Genomic DNA, 13534 nt, shown 5'->3' on the forward strand with positions numbered 1-13534 from the left:
GTACTGCTATGGGGCCTCTCCCAGAAATGCTGTAGAGCACAGTAGGGAGAAGAGCCTTAGCGTAGGAAAAAGCTACTGCTGAAGTCACTCTAGTGTGAATCTCAAAAAGCCTGTACATGAGGCCTTTGGGGCTGCTGCAGACCGGGAGGGATGCTCTGCTTGGCTATCTCGGATTCGCTCAGTTCACTGGGCTCTGCAGTCCGCTTTGCGGGTTGTGGCTGGCCTTGCATGCGCAGGCATTTCCTCTCCCTTCCGCACCCTCTTATCCTAGAAGGGTTAAAATCTGATGCAAGGAGATACAGCGGCATGTGACCTGTGCTTTCGTTTGAGAAACGGTGGTCGGTGGTGGTGCGTGAGTGTGCCTGGGTATGTGTGCAGGTGTATGACGCGCGCCTATGTGCTCGTCTGCCAACCTGTCTGTGGGTATGTATGTCACTGTGTGTGCGCGCGCGCTCGTGAGGGTTGCGCAAGCTGTGCAGGCTTCTGCTGTGTGCTACCTTTACCTCTGACGAAACTGCAGCGGAGGCTCGGTTCTGCTGCCGTCGCCGCCGTTGCTGTCACATGCTTTGCTGTTGTAGCTGTAGTCTGGAGGCGGGTTCCAAGGACCGCCCTGGACTACACTGTAAGAGATTATCGAGTCCCCTGGCTTACTGGGGAGTCACGGAGCTTTCCACGAAGCATTATTAGTACAGTTTACAGACCCAGTTCGCCAAGTAAGGAGGTAAAAGTCATAGGACATTACATGTAGAACCCGGAATGTCAGAGCTTGAAAGGAATCTTAGATGCCATATAATCCAATCTTCTGTAACAGGGAAGGAAAGTGCCTAGCACAGGTGCACATAGTAGGCTCTTAATAAATATCTGTGGAATTGACTCCATTTGAAAGGGGTAGTAATTTACACCAGATTAACTAGCGAATTTAGTGGAAGAATTGGGGTTGGCACTGGCTTTACTGATTTTCCTGTCAGTGCCAAAAGGTGAGGGAGATTGTCGTCATAGAGATCTTTAGGGGCTTTGTAATTTTTTTATTTACGTAGATTTTCCTTAACTATTTAGCAATCCTACAAAAGATTCTTGGCCGGGGATTCCCCTCGGGAAAATATAAATAAATAAAAGTAGCTGAAAAGGATTAGTGAAAGTTAACCTGCATATTTTTTTTTTCCATCTTTCTCATTCCACTTGGTAAAACAGAAGGTGTGTAGTGATCTCTACTGGTACAACCCGGGAAATTATATCGTAAATATTTCAGACTTGCAGTAAATGAAAAATGGTTGGTTCATAAACTGAGCTTCGTTCTCAGAGACCTGAGAACATAGAATGTCAGAAATAAAAATGGACTTTAGAACTTAAAATATGGGGATTTATGGCTGGAAGAGACTGTAGAACGTTAGAACAAAGAATGTTAGAAATGGAAAGGACTTTGAAACACAACACAGAATGTCAGAGTTGGAAGGGACCTTAGAACTTGTAACACTGATTGCTGGAAGGGACTTAAAATTACCATCTATTGCAATTCCCTCCTTTTATGAATGATGAAACTGAGGTTCAGAGAATTCATCTGTTTTTTGCCCCAAATCATCTAATGAGTTGATGGCAAGGGAAGCGCTGCTATTCAGGCCTCCTGATTCCTACTTTGGTGCATTTTCTACTATAGTCCATTTCATCTGTTGTCCAGTCTCTTTCTTTAAGCATGATCTACAATTATATTGATTCTTTTTCTTCTTTTCTTGCCAAACAGGATTTTCAGCGACAGACTCATGACTGATGATATTCCTTCTCTTTAAAAGGGTTTTCCATTTTATATAGTTTTAAGCAGTGATAAGGTCAGTGGCTATATACTCTATAGATAGTGCTTCCCTATAGTCCCTGGCAAGGGAAGGACTAGTTTTGGTTTCTCTTTAATTTTTTTTTTTCCTTTCACCAGAAGAGAAAGGATATTATTGCTATTGTTTGTAGATGGAGGAAGATCAAAGATCCTTCTAACTGCAAATTTTTAATGTTTAGTTAATTCGCATCTTTAATTCATTATTTAGAGTACTTGAATGGATGTCACTTAATGTCACTTAATGGATGTAAAAAAGAGAAAAGAAAAGAAAGAAAGGTCTTAAGGAGAGTAGCTGAATCTGGACTGAAATCCAGGTCTTGTCTCAATGGGATTTGTTTCCCTATATCAGGCACTGGAGATAATCGACATCATCTTGCATCTTGCATCCTTCTAAATTTCCTCTCACTGGTCATTCCCTCTTCATCTTCATTCCTTCTCTCCATCTCACATCTATGTGACTCACATCTTCCCTGGGGAATGTGAACGAGAACGTAATTCAGTGTCTGGGTTTAAAAGGCTTTTCTTGTGGCTAAGCCTGGGTTACTTCAGCCTGTCTCTCTTGTTCAGGAGACTCCTAAGTGCTTCAGGGACCCAGCTTGAAGCACAGACATTGGGCTGTCAAAAGAGTTTTAAAATTTCCCTGGAAATGGTTGGTATGTGTTATGAATTCATGGTCTCTGCAAATATTTTGAGCTTATTTTCACTTGCTTAGACTGTTTCCCTTGCCCACTCTTTTTAAAAGTCTAACCATTCTTTTTTTTTTATATATATATATAAATTTTTTCCATCATTAACTTAACGTTCATTCATGAATATGAACATCGTGTTCTACAAAGAACAAAAAAAGGAATTATCTCTGAAATTCATGAACTTGTTATGTAGAATTTGTTTTTTAAAGAGCATATTAAACAATTTGAAGTTTACATATTTTTCAATGCCCCTCTGAAATCCTACCTCCTTCAGGAAGCCCTGCTTGACTACCCCAATCCTATTTCACACTTTTGGTTGGTATCATAACAGTCTAGTACATGATGATAGCATTAGATTTGAAAAGAACTAGACCAGTTTTGCTACCTTATTAGTTGAGCAAATTAGCTTCTCTAGGCCTTAGTTTCTTCCTATGTAAAGGATGAGGGGGAGAGAGATAGGTGTGTGTCAATGGATAATATAAGTTTCTTTTTAGTTTTAAATCCTATGACCCTATAATCCTAGACTATATCATTATGAGATACAAAGTTGGCTTTAGAGTAGGCACTCAATAGACTTTGATAGTTTGATTTATGTACTTGAGGCAGAATTGGCTACTCAGTGATGAGCAATTCAACACTCTAGTTTAGCCTATGACTTGAGAACCCCTCAGGTAGGCTAGTAGTAACATGGTAGCCATTGGACTTCAGTTTTTCTAATGGGATTTGCGGATCCCTTCCCCCTCTCTTCCAGCTCCCTGAATCCTATGGATCAGAATTTCTTCCCAGGCCCATAACTAGGTTTTCATGGACAAAAGTATTATTTAGCATTGCCTTACTTCTTTTCTTCTTCCTTGCTTTGCCAGTTCAGTTCAATAAATCATTTATATATTAGTTCCTATTCTAAAGTAAAGAAGACTGAGCTAGGTGCTAGGATACAAAGAAAAATTAAAATCTCTGCTTTATAAAAATATATATTGGATGGTGGGGTGGGGAGATAAAATATGTAAATAAATATAAATATACAAAAGGTAATTTCAGGAGGCAATGAGCTCTATAGTGGGAGGGAGGGAGGGAGAATAACAGTTGGGGCTTTAGTCCAAGGAGGTCTATTTAAAAACTACCACCTTACCTCTACTTTTAAGACGATGAGAGATTCTAAAGTGGAGATAGAGGTAAAACATTCCAGATATGGAATGAAATGCTGTGTATAAGAAATAGTTACTAGCCACTTAAATATTTACTGACTTATAGCACCAGGAGACTGTTCTTTTGAGTTTTCTTGTACTACTTTCCTTCATTTGCATCATTATCTCCATCATCACTCCTCACCACCAAATATTTACTAAACATCTATTATGAAGGTGGGTATTTGTGGCTGAGCTTTGAGGGTTGATTAGCTTTTTGCTTTTTTTTTTTCTTCCAATGTACCTTAACTCAATCAGCTAAAATACTAGTTTTTTATATCTATAAAGAACTCTTTCAGCATCAGCTACAAATGAAAGGATGGAGGTTCCTTCTCTTTTTTATTCATTGTTCTGTGAAGGAAGAGGAAGATACAGGGATAGAAAGGGACAGAAGGATGGCCAAGGGAAGAAGCACCATTGTCAACAAATGCCCAGTGAATCTTGCGAACAAGGCTAGACATGTAGTATATGGAATATTAGAGCTAGAAAGAACCTTAAGAACATAGAAGGTCCTAACAGAGACTAGAGAGCCTAAAGTCAGAGTGAGGAGGGAATTTAGAAAATGAAAAATAAAGTGTTAGCACTAGAAAAGAACATTAGAGATTTCTATTCAACTCCCTCATTTTACATATAGAGAAGTCGAGGTTAGGACAAGGGAACAGACTTGAACAGCTAAGAACAGAACATATAGCTAGTAAATAGCAGAGCTAGAGAGCTCCCAAGTAGCTGCTTGTTTCACTATCCCATCCTTCTACCTAGGCAATCAGCATTTGGGTGTTCAGCTCCGTTTAGATCTATGTTCCATGGCAACCCAGCTATTGTGTTTATTTCTTGTGACTTCTTGGCAGAATACAATAATTTAGCACAGAGAGTGAGTGAGCTTTAGAAACACTACCCTGTGGAGACTGCCAGCAATCTGGTCCCGGAGCTGGCTCCTCAAGGTTGCTATGGCAAACAGCCCTGGCAACCTAAGGTGGCTCACCTCCTTGATTTCTGGTTGCAGGTTGCACACAAGGAATTATGGTACCTGATCCACTGGGGTAACTAACTGGCTTGGCTCAAAATTGCTTACAGAGAAAAGAGCATAAAATGAGAAGGATTTAGTTGGCCTCTAGTATCAGCAGACTATTCTGTGATCTTGGTCTACTTTCCTTCACTTACATCATCATCTCCATCAACACTCCCCACCACCAAATATTTACTGAGCATCTATTATGAAAGTGGGAACTATGTTAGGCATTGGGAGGAAATGTTGGGAGGAGGGAAGGGAACCCACAATGAGTTTCTAAGAGCCTCCTTAGTAGGGGAAACAATGAATACCATAAAGAAGAGGTGAATAATACAAGACAGTGTAGTGCTATGGGGCAAGTGAAGATACAGACTGGAAGTGCTAATGGTACTGAAAGCAGAGGTGGGAAGGGAGGCCATTAAAAGAGCTGAGAAATATTGGGTAGCAGAGGTGAAGGGAAGAATTTAGATAAGCAAGGGGTGATATTTCAGGCTCAGGAAATGTTATAGGACGTGACCTTTGGTGAATACAAGACCAGTGTGGTTTCAGATGGGAGTTGTATACTGTATAGGGGAGTGATCTGAGACAAGATTGGAGCCAGATTGTAGAAGACATAGATTAACTGAGAAAGGAAGTAGTTTTTCCTATAGTGAAATAGTGAGCCACTAATGGTTTTAAGTAGGAGTAAGATGACAGTATCAGAGATTTGTGCGTTAGGAAGGTTGGTTTAGAGAAGAGATGGATAGTGGGAGGGAATCATAATCCATACATTTAAGCCTGGAAGGGGCCTCAATAGTCTCAGTTTACATATGAGAAAACTGCCCCAAAGAGGGTAATTAAAGTGCTTGCCCAGGGTCCCAAATTTAGTGTCTGAGGCAAGATTCGAACTCTGAATTCCTAAATCTAAGTTCTACATTATATCTTCCTTTCTCATACTTCTCGGGACTTTTTGATCATGTGCTCTATCATGATCTTCATCTTAGTAGAGCACTTCAACCCTGGAACTCATATCTTATTTGTATCCTGTGCCCTAGAGCTCTTACCTTTGATTGGAAAGTAGAGGGCTACTCCCAGAACTTGTATTTAAGGAAGGCACCCAGACCAGTCTTCTCTTCAATTTCTACCTGTGACACTTATTGAATTCTATTCATCATGATCCTTATTTGGAGCATTTTCTTCCCATTCCCATTTCCCCCCAAAGCAGTGTTTAATAAATGTTTATTGGCTGGTGCAGTAAAATGAGCACTGGATCTGGGGTCAGGAAAATCTACTTTCAAAGTTGATTTTACTAGCTATGTGTGATTAATCTCTACTTACTTCAGTTTTCATCACCTGTAAAGTGGACATAATGACATCTACCTCAGGGTTTGTTGTGGGGATCAACTGATAATACTTAGCATTTAGCCTTAGTAGGTGCAATTAGGATTATCTATGTAAATGCTAGCTATTATTGTTGTACTAGTAGTCAGCCATGTACATGTAGTACTACCTAGCTACTCCATTATCTACTCCATTTCTCCATTAGAAGGCAGTATGAATAATATGGTCTAGAGATGAGGAGGCCTGAAGTAGAGTATTATGGAGCAATGATGAATAGGTAAGGAAAGTCCATGTTTTAAAGAATCTTTTTAAAGAGTTATTTAAGAATTATTTATCTTTTAATGGTTATTTGAGTATGACTTGATTAGATGGGAGAGTTTCAGAATGAGTCTGAAATCTGAAGGTTTAAGTAGAAGAATCTAGAGAAGGTTGTTTTTGGTGAGTTCTAAAGAAGTCCGATTCTTTATTAGAGGAAGAGTGGGATATTTAGACTCAGAAAAGTTCCCTACCTCAGAACTCCTTTGCTTCTGCAGTTTTATCCCCTTTCCACAATTTCTATTTTCAGAATCATTCATGAAAAGGATGAGAAAATGTTTTTCCTTCCCTGTCTCTTCCTTATCCTTTTACACTCTTAAAGTTGTTGCACCATCCCAAAGACATTCTTTTTTTTAAAAAAAATAGTATTTTTTTCTAATTATATGCAAAGACAAATTTTAACATTTATTTGAAATTTTTATATTCTGAAATTTTTCATTTCTCCTCTATCTCTTCCATCTCTAAGATGGTAATCAATTTGATATAGTTTATATGCATGCAATCATGTAAAACATTTCTACATTAATCGTGTTGTGAAAGAAGAAAGAGACACCCCTCAAAAAAATTGATAAAAATAAAATGAAAATAGTATACTTCATCTGCATTCAGTTCCATTTAGATTTCACCAATTCTATCTCTGGATGTGAATAGCAGTTTTCTTCATGGGAGCTTTGGAATTATCTTAGATATTTATATTGCTGAGAATAGCTAAATGTATCATAGTTGATCATTGTACAAAGTTGCTATTAATGTATACAGTGTTCTCTTGGTTCTTTGTTCATTTCACTTTGTATCAATTCATGGAAGACTTTCCAAATATTTCCTAAATCTGCCTGCTCATCATTACTTATAGCACAGCAATATATTCTATTTCATTTATATACCACAATTTGTTCAGCCATCTGAATTGATGGATATCCCCTCAATTTCTAATTCTTTGCCAAAACAAAGAGAGCTACTATATTTTCTTCCTCTCTCCCTCTCCCTCTCCCTTTCCCTTTCCTCATTTCTCCTTTTTCTCTTTCTCTCATACAGATCTAGTAGTGATATTGTTGGATCATAGGGTATGTACAGTTTGCTTGCTTTTTAGGTATAATTCCAAAACAAAGAGCTTCTTTCTGTCTGACCTATCCTTTCTAAGATGAATTTTTCTATATATCAAACTACAGTAAGGAAAACAACAAACAAATCCAGCTCCTGCTGGCCAAAAGACATTTGGAGTTAAACTTTCTTCTGTGCCCCTATTTTCCTTCTGCTCCTTTGCTGCCTTCTTCTTGGTTTTCTCTCACTTTAGATTATAGTTCTTGAGGGCAAGGACTATCTTTCTTTTATTAATTGTACCTTTAGCATTTACCACAGTTCCTGTTTATTGGATTGGAGTCTGTATTTGGTAGCCCTTAGGTCAGGATTCTTAGGACTCTGGAATGCAAGTGTGTTTGTGTGACTCTTCTACTAATTTTTCTCCTTCATGCCAGCCTCTTGATTTAGAGGAGATTCACTTACAGGGAAATATTGTTCCTTTGGATCTACAGAACCATTCCTGAAAGACAAAAGCGGGAGGGCAGACTAGACTCTTTGGGAGAGGTAAGGTAGGTGTGCTTGGGGGCACAACAACAATAAGATGCATTGAGGGAAACTTAAAATTTACCACTTGACTAGATTTATGAGCTCATTGATGTGAGTGCATCTTTCATCAAAGTAGATTATAACTCATCCACACCTCCTTATCTTGTGTGATTCTTGTTCATGGGTTTCCATAAACTCTCCTTAGAGGATTTTCTCCATGACCTAGAATCTGTCCTCTAGTTCTTTTCATTCATCAGTCAAACATTTCTATAATGTCCACTATATGCCTAAGTGCTGAGGGTATGAAAATAAAACCAGTTTATATTCTAATAGTTATGTCAGTCAATTAGCATTTATTTGGCTCCTACTATATTTATTAGACTTTCTGTTGTATTAAGTGATTTAATACTTCTTGCATTCTGTCAACTCTAAGGCTTAAGCCATTAGACAAAGACCTGACATTATGAGCTCTGGCATCAGGAGAAAAGAATTCCAATTGTTTAATTAATGTCTACAGATGGTCTTTAGGCAGCTAGGTGGTGAAGTGAATAGAAAGCATACCTGGAATCAGGAAGATCTGAATTTAAATGCTGCCTCAGTTATTTACTAGCTTTGTGTTTCTGGACTACTCATTTCACCCTATTTGCTTTAGTTTCCTTATCTGTAAAATGAACTTGAAAAGGAAATGGCAGATTACTTCACTATCTTTGTGGAGAAAATCCCAATTGAGGCCAAGAAGAGTCAGTCACCCACTGAAAAGACTGAACAACAATGAATAAGATGGTCTTTATTTTTCTCTGATTACACAGATACCATACCTAAATTTAGGCCTTCATTTCTTCCTGAAACTATTTAAATAACCTAACTAGTTTTTCTGCCTCCAATCCATCCTCCACTGAACTGAATTTTCTATAATGTAGTTCTGATCATGTCACCCTCCTTCCAGACAATTGTGCTTCAGTGGCTCCCTGTTACCTCCAGGATCAAATATAAAATATTTTGTTGATATTTTGAAACTCTTTTTAACCTGGCCTTTTTCTACCTTGCCAGTATTCTTGCTCTTGATTCCCTTTTAAGTATTATATGACCTAGCAACCATGGCCTATTTGATGTTCCTTGAATGACATCACATCCTTGTCTCCTTTCAAATTCATTACCCTCCATACTTGGGGAATATTCTATCTGCTCAATCCTCTTAATTTTCCTGGATTTTTTCTAGACTCAACTCATTGCATACCTTTAGGAAACCTTTCACTGCTTTCCCCCCATTCCCCTCCCAGACTGCTAATGATACTATCTAATCTGTAAATATCTATTATGTACTTTGTACTTTACATATTGTCTCCCACATTGGAATGCAAGCTTCTTGAGGGCAGGGACTGTTTTTGCTCTATTTGGCACACAGTAAACACTTTATAAATGTTTTTTAACTGACTTTTTTTTCCCCTGAGGCAACTGACCAAAGTCAAGCAGTTAGTAAATGTCTGAGTGTGGATTGTGACTCTAGGGTTGGTGCACTATCCACTGTGTCCCAAACGAACAGTTCTTAATATCCACTGTCTCCTTTTCAGCTCCCTTCACTGGCATAAGAGAAAAAGGCAGAAGATTTGAGATGTATTTTACAGTTTTATTTTTTACCAGTTCCCAAGAATTAATTGCCCTGTTGACGTTCTATTAGTCATGAGTCTTTCAGTACTTTGTAGGGTGCTAGAATTAGTTTAACTGGTCTTTGAACTTATAACTAGGACCAAAGTCTTTTCAGCAAGAGTTGGAACTTTTATGAGCAAGGCTTTGGAGAACCTACAATGGGTGGAGCCTTCATAATTTTTTTCAATGTGCATGTAGGGATTTATTTTGTACCAAATTTTGGAGGCAGAAAGTGGTAGTGATGTCGGTGGTGGGGATATTTTTTTTTCTTAAACTTTGTTTTAGACATTTACTTTTGGATCTAGGATCAGATATACATTTGAAGAGGTAGATAAGTAATTCATTTGACTAGTAAGCCTTGCCCCAGGAATTATGCATTTAAAAAAACAATTGGAATGCAAAGTCAAAAAAAAAAAAAAAAAAGCTGAACCAGAATAATGGAGTACATACTAATTAGATGAGAAAAAGTGAATGATAATGAACAAATAAATAATCCTGCTGTGAACCTACTAGGATCAAAGAATTTTAGATTTAGAATTGTAAAAGATTTAATAGACCTTGAAGTCCAACTTCCTTATTTTACCAATAAGGAAATTGGGTTATCGAGTGGTTGAGATTGACCAGGATCTCACAGCAAGTGTCTGGGGCAGAATTTATCTCACCTTAATCTTTCTGACTTATTAAAAACATCGAAATGAATTATTAGGCTAAATATCCAACAAAATCAGCCTTATTTTGCCGTTGTTCTATGTGTGCTATTGGGTAGCAGTGAGTCGGATGGAGTAGATGGAATATCAATATTGGTTCTGTACCTTGGGGTTTTACTGGCTTTTTGTGTTAGGAGGCATGTCTATGACTATGTGTGTTTCCTACATCAGATTTCTTTGTATGAATCTCTTTAGGGAACTACTACTTCTTCTCTTTAAAAATCTGCATTTATCACTTTTGCTCCAACATAGGGACGTTCACTACAGAACTAGTTATTGAGTATTCTAGAGGAGATTCATACTTCATATTTGGTATAAACCCACTGAGGATATTTATTAGCCATGTGATTCAAAAATCACATGACCTTTCTTAGCTTCTGTTTCCTCATCTGTAACATGGTCATAATAACTTGCCTCAGAGGGTTGTTGTGAGGGTCAAATGAGATGATATAGGTAAGACATTAAAAACTATAAATACTAGCAATTGCTGTTATCATTGTTCTTATATTAATAATGGTATTATTATAACAGCTTTAGGATTTTATAACTTGGTCATTGTCACACAGCTTAGTTTGAGTAAAACACATGTTAGACCTCGACTCTCCTGACTCTTTTCTTTCTAGATATCAAAATCTGGCTGGTAGGGCCTGGAAATGAGTTTCAGGGAAGACTTAAATCTTGCTTCTGATTCTTAGTAACCAAGAGATGATGGGCAAGTAGTTGAAATTGACTGAACTTTTCATCTTTCAAATAAGGATACCAGTAGTCCAATTTACCTGCATCTCAGTATTGCTTGGCTTAAATGAGATAATGGATGCAAAAGACTTTTGCAAACCTTACAACACTATAGAAATGCCAGCTAGTCTATAAAAGAATAATTCTACAAAATGATATATAATTAATGAAATACTAATAGCTGATATTTCTATACTATTCTAAAGTTTACAAAGTACTTTATATCCATTATCTCATTTTACATCCCTGTCTCATAGTACTCTAGTGAAGCAGATAAGTGCATTATCCACAATTTGATAGTCCAGGCAAATGAAAAGTAAAGTGACTGTTCTATAGTCATTTTTTGTTAATGAATTCAACTTTTTGTGACCTCATTTGGGATTTTCTTGAGAAAGATACTAGAGTGATTTGCCATTTCCTTCTCCAGCTCATTTTATAGATAAAAGAGTTGAGGTAAAACAGGGTTAAGTGACTTCCCCAGGATCACAGTTAGTTAAGTGCCTAAGGCTGGATTTTAATTCTGGTTTTGCTGATTCAAGACCCTGTACTTTATACACTGCATCACCTAGCTATATAGCTAAAGCCATCCTAGTGAATAAATGGCTGAACCAGATTTTGAATCCAATTATTCTAAGCCCAAGTTTGGTGATTTGTCTATTCAGAAAAATTTTGGAAAACTAAATCTCAATTTTCACATTTCTCCCATCTCTTTCTTGGCATAATAAAATTGGCAAATCATATTTCTGTATTATTTAAAAATTGTTTAAAACATGATTTACTCATGCACATTAGTATCATCCTTATTTTTCGGATAAGGAAGTTGAAATTCTTCAGAGATCAAATGATTTTCCATACTAGTAAAGTGTCCAACTTGGAGACAGTATATAGTACAGTGAGTAGTGCCCTGCTTAGGACACTTGAATTCTATTCTGTCATGGACTGACTAGGTGACTGTAAACAAGTTATGTCTCCTTCTGGGCCTCTGTTTCCTGTGCAAGGTGATAGATTGGACTAGATCGTTTCAGAGGCCCATTTTCCAGCTCTGACATTTTATGTTCTGTGGTTTCCCACTCCCTAGTGGCTGAGACCCGAGACTGCAGGGAATGGCAGCAGGGAGAGCATACCATCCCTGGGCACAGGGAGGATTCCAGGAAGAAAGGGAAGAGAAGCTGTTTGGTGAGTGGTGGTTATGAAAAAAAAAAAGAAAGAAAGAAAGAAAGAAAAAAGCCATATTAAAAGTACAATTTGAAGCCGCACCCTCAACTTGGCCTCTTTCTTGCAGACTGGAACCTGTGACTCTCAGAATGTCTGGCTCTGTACTAGTATTCCTCGCTCTGCACATGGTTAATTGATCTGTGGTCTTGGTCATGTGACTGAGATGGTTCATTATGAAATCCAGGGTCCTTTGCACTATTCTTATAACCATATAGGTATCTTGGAATAGGAAATTGATCGATCAATATAGAAGCCCTTCCCCCCAGCTCTTGAAATACCAACTGGTTTTTCTTGGGAAGAATACATGATGGGGAATCAAAAGTGATCTGTATTTTAGATACAGCGCTACCATTATTGGCTATGTGACATGGGCTTCACTTCTCTTTCCAGGTCTTATTTTCTTCATGTGGAAAATTATGGACTCCATGATCTTAAAGGGCCTTTCCAACTCTTGAATTCTGAGGCCCTTTTGGTGTTTCTCAGTTTTCATTTATTGAGCACTTCTTATGTTTGAAATTCTTATGCCAAATGCTGTAAGAAATGGAACTAAATAGAAAACATGGACTTTTCCTTTGTGAATTTGTGGTTATGACTCTAACTCAGAATATATTGCAAGCAGTTACTTTTGAAAACAGTCCCGTGTGTAATTTCTCAAAATATTAATGTTAATTAATAATTAATATTCTACTTTGTCAGTAGAAATAGTACATGGTTCTTTCTGGGAGAGATCCTTTAAGGAAGCATTTTGCTCTACTGAATTAGATGATTTTTTGAAAAAATGTAAACAGTGGGGTCTGATATTTTCTATATATCTTTCAACCAGTTTTATGAGAGTAAAGATGTGGTTCACTTTTGAATATTGCTTGCAAAAGCCTGTCTGTTCCCTATGAGTAGCCCCATGAAGAATGCCTTCTAGGAAGGATGAATCTCAGAAAGAAATTTTCATACACAGGAAAATAGATATGTAGTTTGCTAGTTACTGATGTTCTTTTGATTGCCTCCCCTCACCCATATTAATAAGGATTTACCCCCCTCCCTGTTGGTATTTTCTTCTTCACATACACACTTTAATCTTTCAGTGCCCTCACAATTGTATTGCCTCCAGCATGTATCTCCTGTGTGTACAATTGGTTCAATCTAGCCATTTTCCATTCTTTGTTATTATTATTTCTCTTCTTTCAATACATCTAGGACTATGATGTTGGAATTCAAATGTGGTGACTTTATTATTCTTAGTAATAGGAAGTTTGTTGTAAAAGTTTTTGCTTATTAATTACCATTTTCTTCTGTAAGTTGTCTTCTTTCCATTCTTAAATTGCCAT

The 13534-nt window shown here is 37.6% G+C and overlaps 1 protein-coding gene across 1 annotated transcript in view; it reads left to right on the plus strand.

The window, feature by feature from the left end:
• Nucleotides 1-382: 382 nt before the first annotated feature.
• Nucleotides 383-13534, plus strand: part of PPARGC1B (PPARG coactivator 1 beta) — a 150514-nt gene continuing 137362 nt past the window's right edge. The window contains exon 1 of the mRNA XM_023505499.2: nucleotides 383-713. Coding sequence (XP_023361267.2) covers nucleotides 383-713 — 331 coding nt within the window. The remainder of the gene's footprint in view (nucleotides 714-13534) is intronic.

This window comes from Sarcophilus harrisii, chromosome 2 (assembly GCF_902635505.1).
Source record: "Sarcophilus harrisii chromosome 2, mSarHar1.11, whole genome shotgun sequence".
NCBI classification, from domain to species: domain Eukaryota; kingdom Metazoa; phylum Chordata; class Mammalia; order Dasyuromorphia; family Dasyuridae; genus Sarcophilus; species Sarcophilus harrisii.